The 9,137-nt window shown below is 29.6% G+C and overlaps 1 protein-coding gene across 1 annotated transcript in view; it reads right to left on the bottom strand.

Annotated features, from left to right (window-relative positions):
• The window catches only part of LOC112512685 (3-ketoacyl-CoA thiolase 2, peroxisomal-like), a 12,691-nt gene extending 11,793 nt beyond the window's left edge, over positions 1 to 898 (bottom strand). The window contains exon 1 of the mRNA XM_025118773.1: positions 719 to 898. Within this exon, the coding sequence (XP_024974541.1) occupies positions 719 to 823 (105 nt within the window). The 5' untranslated portion in view covers positions 824 to 898. The remainder of the gene's footprint in view (positions 1 to 718) is intronic.
• Positions 899 to 9,137: the final 8,239 nt, after the last annotated feature.

The following is a 9,137-nucleotide window of genomic DNA, read 5'->3' as shown; positions in this document are numbered from 1 at the left end:
AAATTTTAAATAATATATATTAATAAATAGTACTTTATACATAAAAATAATTTTTAATTTTTTTGTAAAATACTTTATAATACAATATAGATAATCCATATTTTATATCTATATTCATAAATAATCAAAATATATCACGGGCCTAAATCATCTTAGGCTCTTAGCTCATAGCTACAGTGCATCCAGCAGACTATCACCCCTTAAGCTCCCATCGGACTCGATTGCACACAGAGTATGTACATATATACATACGATACATGAATACATCAAAATATCATACATCAATACATCAAAATATCTAATCAAATTATCCTTCCACCGAATCCTCTATTAATTCTGAAAATATGTAACAATCATACGAAAACGACGTATTTATAGGTTGTATTTAATAGAAATCAAACCAAAATCACAACAAAACACGCAGAAATACGTGTGTGTGTAATTTATATATATATATATATATATGCAAATTAAATCCAACAAATTCACACAAATTCGAGAATTTATCCCTAAAATTAAGCATTCCAGACTTACAGAACGAGTAGATTCTCCGCCTTAATTAAAGGAAGAAGGCGAAGAAGAAATAGGTTGGAGGTGATGTAGTAGAACTCTCTGTCTATTATGGCTATATATATATATGTGTGTGTGTGCAAATTAAATCCTACAAATTCACACAGATTCGATAACTTATGGTTAAAATTAAGCAATCCAGACTTACAGAGAGTGTAGATTCATGACCCTGATTCAATGAAGAAGAAGAAGAAGAAGGAATAGGTTGCAGGTGCTGTAGTAGAATTCTCTGTCTGTTAATCGCTTTCTCCATCTTTCTCTCTCTTTCTGCGATGCTGAATTTTGTGGAAATGATTTCTGCACTGTGATAAAGCAGATCACGAAAAACGTGTATTTATATATGGGAATTGGGTGGGAGGGTGTGAAATCAATTTGGAATTTTCGTTATAGTTTTCGGAGTCGGTGGAGGGAAGACTGATTGACTGAAGACCAATAGGGAGGAAGTTCCCACGTTTTTCCGATGTGGAATTCATATGAAACTATGAAAGTCCTTCAAGTTTGGGATTTTGACAATTTTAGTCCTTATAGTTTGCTATGAGAGCGAAACAAATCCCAAAAATAAGGTGTTTTCTCTTCAAACCAACACTAAAATATTAAAAACTATAGAGGTTTTTTAAGATTGTCTTTATATTTGAAGGTCTATAAAGTTGACATCTATAAATTATATATTAATATAATATTGAGTTTTATAAAAAAAATTATTAACCTGGATATCCACTCTGCTATGCGAGCCGACTAATCTCAGTGCGACCATCTACTTTGCAAATAACCCGAAGTCACCGCATTTGAACCTCCGTGGCCACAAGAAGATTTTTATTTCTTCTTGGATTTGAACCTGGAACCTCCTGGTACTTTTGACCTTTAGAGTCAAGTTCAAACCAATCAGAAATTTTATAATTATATATATATATATATATATATATAATATTAAGTTTTTATGAATACATATATTATCTTATTATTATTATTATATTAAAAAAGGTTTTTAGTTTTTTTAGTGTGTGATTGGAATTGATTTTTTTAGCGTTCAATGGACCCACTATTTTTCGTATTTTAGTTTTAGTGGCTGGATTGAAGATGGTCTTTGGACGTTTGGTTTGATGGAATTGTTTTGAGAGATTTGAATTTCGTAGAAAGATTTGGAATCATTGGTGTCATTGGTTTGTAAGATTTAAAATGGAATCAAATTTCATTTTTTTATAAATATAATTAAATTATATTTTTATTAATTAATTATTACAAAACAAGTATTTTTTTTACATGTTTTAAAACATTATTATAAGCAAATTCTATGAAATCCTACAAAATACCAACTTACCCCTTTAGAATTTCAAAATCTTATATTTATATGATTTTGATGAGATCCCATGATTTCAAATGCAAAAAATCTTTCAAACCAAACATGGAATTTAATTGAAATTAACTCCAAATCCAATTTAATTCCACAAACCTAGGGGCGGGGACCTTTGGGGGCCAGGGCCCCTACGATTTTTTATCTTTTAGGTAGATAAAACTCAGTTCACTTAAAGATTTATTTTTTCCACTTCTCTTTAAGTATGACCATCCGGGTTAAAGGACATATGTTCTGCTACTGGACATATGTTCCACAGGATTTTAATTAAAGACAGACTTTTTAAGCCATCTATGAGTTTGTAAATCAACAAAATTTGGGCAACTGTTTACAAAATAAATAGGTTTGATTGGTATAAGAGATCTGATTTGGATAAGTATTAGACTGAATTTTTTTTGTTTGCTTAATATTTTATATTAAACGATGATTGAGTAAACGTGACGAGTATACTCCTTTATTTGGAGTGAATGCTGATTGTAAACTGTTGTATTAACCAATGTTTTACAAAATCTAGAGTAAAGTTCGGTTTTAGTCTCGGATGTTTATCCATTCTAATGATTCTCGTCCCTAGGTTTCATTTTAGTTGGTTTTTGTCCCCTACGTCTGTCCATCACATAATACCTTCCTTCAGCTAACAGTTGTTAATTTTTTTCGTTAAATCCAATCAAATGAGGGGTATTTTGATCATTTTACAGGGGTGTTTGGGTTTGCTTATTTGAAACAACTTATGTTTTTTTTTACAAAAGTTCTTATCAACTTATTATATGTTAGAATGAGTTAACTTATTCACAAACTCATTGTTACAGGTTCGGCACCGATACAAGTTGTTTATCCAAACACTTAAAAGTGCTTATTACTGGTGTCACACTGGAATGAGTCAATAATTTGTTTTGATAAGCAATCCCAAACACCCCCTACATATATTATTTTCAATTTCCTATTAAGATAATATATATATATATATAGAGAGAGAGATGTTATTCTACACCCTTTGTCATTCCTACACCATATACAACCCTCATCTCAACCATTCAATTTTTAATCAATTAATTGTTTCCTAATATAAAGTATTAATCATAATTAATAAACTCTATTCATATTCCATAAATATTCAAATCATAATAAATGAACTCCAATCATTTCTWTAAATATCTCAATTAATTGGGTTGCAAAGGTTGTACAAATGCATAAGGTTGTAAAAGAAATATACCCTATATATATATATATATAATTCATATTATAGACAGTAAAACGAAATATAAGAAGAAAAATAAAGACCAACTACCCTCTTTTAACGAGACACCAATCAGGTCGCAATGAGACTTCGAAGGTTGGTCGTCTTTCTTCTTCATATTTGGTGAGTACTTTTGTTTCCTCCTCGTTGAAGATTTTAGCGAAGTCAATTAGTCTATTTTGTGTAATTGAATTCATAAAAGAATGTTGAGATTGTTAGTTTAGACATAACATGTTTAGGAGGTATGGAATGCACATTCGTTTAAACTAATTAGAACTCGAGATTGTTAAATGCATCACATGACTGGGGTCAGGGAGTCGCTCCCTTTGCAAGCTCCTAAGGACAGCCCCCTGACAGTAGTCCTACTAATGGTGATCAAGTGATAAGTTTTCTGTTAATGAATTATCATTGATATTTTATATCTATATTATCTCATTTTAAATATAAAAAATCTAAAATATAATTAGGATAATCATTAAGTTATAACAGAATCATTATCTTTTATAAAAATTATATTGTTAAGTCAAAATTAAATTATTTCGCTATTAGACCTAAATTAAATTATAATAAAAAATTAAATTAAAAAATTGTACAAAAAAACGAGAACTTTTAAATAGTTAATTTGATATTGGTATCGATATATTTTTCAAAATTTTATGATATATTCAAATTTATTTTATTTAAAAGTAAAAACATTATCTTTTTCAAGACCACATAAACCATATTATATCAACACAGACAAAAAATAAAATGAAACATTAAAATGAAAATGTATCTCATTACATTACGCAAACAATGACGAATACCATTCTAATTTAATTTAATATAGTTACGTGACCAAATCTACTTTGTCATTGGTTGTTTAACCAACAACTTCTGTTTTATTTAAAAAAAATGATGACTACTCATAAAACTTCTAATCGACTTTGACCCCCAAAATAAAACTTCCTCGCGGTCCCCACCCACCCACACACACAAACATATATATATATATATATATATATATATATATATATATATATATATATATATATAGAGTTTGTTTTAAATACAACTCAATGCATTTATATAACAAATACAACATAATAAATTGAAATATTTATGAACATGATGAGAGTTAATTTATTATGATTTAAATATTTATAAAAGACGAATAAAGTTCATTAATTATGATCAATACATTATATTATGAAACAATTAAAACTTCTATGAAATTAAATATTCATCAAATTAAATGGACGGTTGAGATTAAGTTGTATTGGTTGTACAAATGTAAGGAGTTGCATAACAATTAAAACACTTATTATTTCCATAAATATCTCAATTGATTAGGTTGCATTGGTTGTACAAATGAACATGGTTGCATTTGAAATATACCTTATATATAGAGTATATATAGAGGTGGGTTATTATGTAACCCTTTACATTTGTACAATCTTTCAACTCAATCTCAACCGTTCATTTAATTTGATGAATATGTGATTTCATAAAAGTTCAGATTGTTTTCTAATATAAAATATTGATCATAATTAATGAACCGTAGTCATTTTTCATAAATATTCAAATTATAGTAAATGAACTATCATCAATTCCATAAATATCTCAATTGATTGGATTGTATTGGTTGTACAAATATGATGAGTTCATTTGAAATGTCCTCTCTCTCTCTCTCTCTCTCTATATATATATATATATATATATATATGAACCTAATCAACCGACAACTAATTAGTTTGCAGTAACCGTGAGGTCCAATCTCAACCGCAAATCAATAGATAAATTAAGAAATTTCTAATTGTGATAATTTTTAATTAAAATTTTAATGCAAGGGCATTTTAGATATTTTTCTCTCCTCTCTCCTATCTCCTCTCTTCGTCTCCCGGCCACGGTCCTCCGGTAATACCACAGTGGTATCACAATGCATCTTATATGTGTTTGGGTATCACATTGAGGTCGTTTGTGTGGTCAATCGGATATGTAACACAGTGGTATCACAATGCATCTTATATGTGTATCACACTGTGGTATCACTGGAGAACGATGGCCAGAAGACGGGGACGGAGAGAGGAGAGAAAATACCTGAAATGTCCTTACATTAAAGTTTTAATTAAAAATTATCAAAAATATAAATTTCCTAATTTATCTATTAATTTGTGGTTGAAATTGGATCTCACGGTTACCACAAAGTAGTCAGTTATCCCTTAAATGATCCCATATATATATGATGATGATGAGTTTTACTTTGCAAACCACGATAATTGTATAAACCATACAAAGTTCATTAAACTAATCATAATTTTTCATTTTCTTCATTTTTTTTGTAATTATGAGAGGTGGATTAATCATTTTTTTTATTATGGAGAGTGTTAATCATTGATATTATCATCTTCATTATATTAATTTTAGAGAAATACATGAAACAATTTCATTGAAATTTCATAACCATATATGAAACAACTTCATCAAATAAAATATTATATGAAAAAATTTCATAAGATTAAACAATGAAATCGATGGATGAGAATAGTTTGCACGGTTTGTACAAATATATGTGGTTTGCATTTGTTCGTTCATCTCTCTATATTATAAAATATTTTATAATTATATTGTGGAGTTGGTAGAAGAGTGTGAATTGGTTCGTTAGCATTGATTTTGTTTAAAAAAATAAAACTTCTTTTGAATGATTTTGATATGATCAAAACGTATTTAATAAATTTCAATAAATAAGTACCTGAAAATATTTATAAAAAAAACTAACACAAATAATATGGATTTTAAGACAACTTGGATCGTCAGGACAAGTGTGATTTTATATACATCCCTATTTATATCATAATCAAGTTAAATTATGCATTGAAAATGTAAAAAAAAATATTATGTGAAAAAAAAAATTAGAGCATCTTCAACAGATTCTTCAAAATAGAGAAAATAAAAATTCTAAACTAAAACTGAGCTCCAATAGATTTCCTAAGGTCCTGTTTGGTTTGTATTTGGATTGAATTTGGAGGGATTTGGAAATGAATTTCAATTCAATCTCATGTTTGGTTTAAAAGATTTCCTGGATTTGATGAAATCCCTCAAACATAGGATTTTGAAATCTCACGAGGATGGATGAGATTTCACATGATTTCGTAGGATTTGTATACAGTAATGTTTTAAAATATGTTGAAAACACTTGTTTAGTTTTATTTCGTAGTATTTTGTAGGATTTGTATAAAGTAATGCTTTGTAGTATTTATTTTTTAATGTTGATGCTTTGCAATAAACTATTAGTTGCTTTTTTTTATAGAATGAAATGATAAAATTAAAAAAAAATAGATATCAAGTATCCGGTACCAGAACTGACGGTTCCATGACCGTTTCCCAAAAATAAAAAACCGGTGTAACGGTTCCGGGACCAGTCCCATGAATTTTGGTCCGGTATCCCTCTTTGCTCACTCATATTGTTTGGCAAACATAAACTAGCTTATTTTTTGTGTACATAAGTTAACTTATTAAAATGCTACTTTGAGTAGCGTTTTGAGAGCTTATTATGACTTTTTCCAATTATAACTCTCATTAATATTTAATTATCATTTATTACTATTAATAAGTTTAATATGACTCACAACTTATTTAGTCAGTCATACATGACTGTTTGGTAGTGGTTTAATGATATAAAAAATGACTAATTCAATAAACTTATAGAGGGAGTTTTATGCAGAAAATCAAGTTTTTTCCATACCTGTCCCTCTCAAAAACACATTCATTTTATATATATATATATATATATAGAGAGAGAGAGAGAGAGAGAGAGAGAGAGAGAGAGAGAGAGATGTGTGTTATTATACAACCCCTTACATTTGTACAGCCAATACAACTCAATATCAATCGTCCATTCAATTTGATAAATATGTAATTTCATAGAAGTTTTGATTGTTTCCTAATATAAAGTATTGATCATAATTAATGAACTTTATTCATCTTTCATAAATATTTAAATCACAATAAATTAAATCTCATAATTTCCATAAATATTTCAATTTATTAGGTTGCATTGGTTATACAAATGCAATGGGTTGTATTTGAAACAAACTCTCTCTCTCTCTCTCAATATATATATATATATATATATGTATGTATTTATTTATTTATTTACCCCATTATTTGGGCATATGATCTCAAATTTTCCATTTCTTTTAAGAATTTGTCAAAACCATTAGGACAAAAATAGAAATTTTCACCAAACAACAACGACTCACGTAATTTACTTTTAATTATATTATTAAATAATTGCACATTCAATAAAAATACAACATTAATTATATTATTAAAATATTTCATACATTTAATAAGATATCATATCTCCCTTAAATATTTAGGGGTTGTTAGGTCCATTGAATTGAAAATATTTCAAGGACTTAGGGGCGTTTGGTTCGCAGATTCTAAAAGAAAATGATGAAATTGGAATGATAAATTTCATTGACCAAGTTTCATTCACTCGTTTGCTTCATTCTTTTTCACAAAAAGAATCTTCAAAATCCTGTAAATTCCACAAATAAAGGAATTTAACATTCCTTAGCAACTACATAGTATTTTGATGAAATTGAATTCTCTATTTTCATAATATCAAATATGCCGTTAACCCAATATGCCATAATCTCATAAAACCCAATATGACCATCGTCAACCACCTTCGACCACAGTCGATCTGAATCACCACCGACCATCGTCATCTGAACCACCGCCGACCACTATCGATCTGAACCACCACCGACCACCATATATCTGAACCACTGCCGATTTAAACCACCGCTGGTCATTTACCAATATTTCATTATAATTCAAAAGCTACATTATGTGAACCAAACAGACAGATTCCAATTCTTTAATAGATTCCATTTTAATGTCTGTCAACCAAACAGGTGGTCAAACTTGACAACATTTCATTCCAATCTTTTCAAAGTCAAATTTTCTTAACAAAATTCATTTCATCCAAAAACATTATGCCAACCAAACGCCACCTTAAAATAATCAATTTCTTTGACCAAATTTTACTTCATTTGTTCAGTTCACCTATTAAAAATGCAGGTATCCCTTGAATTCCATTGAATTCCTTATATTAAAGATTTCATAATTTTTTGACAAAGTGAATAAATCGAATTCCATCAATTATCACATGTAACAAATTTTATAATTCGGTTCTAAAAAGACAAAAATACCGTTTGTATCAAATTTAACAACACCAACCATCTCCTTATTCACTCCCACTACACCACTTCACCACTATCGTTCATCGTCACAGTGGCCACCCATCCAGTCCTACCCCCACACCCACTACTTTCACTTTCACGTTCACGTTCACCATCCTACCCCACCCACAATTGATCACCATGTCATTGCTATGTCGTCATAGTCGTCCCCTCATCCCACCCACCCACACCACTCAATCTGCACCCCGTTAACCATCATGTCACTACTGTCGTCACAACTATCACCCACTCATAAACAAAGATAGAGATTCAAATTCCTATCAATTACTTTAAAATCAAATTCTTTTAATGAATTCCAATTCCACAAATTTCATTTCACAATCCAAAACGTGAAGATTTATAACAATTATTTTTCAAAAATGATACAAATTGATTTTTTTTATTAAACTGGATATCCAACCCACTATGCGAGCCGACTAATCCCAAGACGATCACCTACTTTGCAGATAGCCCGAAGTCATCGCATTTGAACCTCCGTGGCCATAAGAGGATTTTTATTCCTCATTGGATTTGAATTTAGGACCTCTTAATATTTTTGATCTTTTGAGCCAAACTCAAACCAATGAGGTTAAAATTTGAAATTTTTCATGCCCACTATTTTCTCCGTTGTTTGAATCTTTGGGAGGAAAAAAAAAATCTCCTGCGGATGTCCGGGACAGGAAGATTCTATAGGCGGGCCTGTACTTTAAAGCGATTTTACCAAAAAGCCCCTTTGCCCTCAAAGTTGACC

The sequence above is a fragment of the Cynara cardunculus genome, assembly GCF_001531365.2.
Source record: "Cynara cardunculus var. scolymus isolate 2C chromosome LG 5, CcrdV1, whole genome shotgun sequence".
Taxonomy (NCBI): domain Eukaryota; kingdom Viridiplantae; phylum Streptophyta; class Magnoliopsida; order Asterales; family Asteraceae; genus Cynara; species Cynara cardunculus.
Note: the sequence above shows the minus strand (reverse complement) of the source record. Positions and strands in the feature narration are given on the sequence as shown.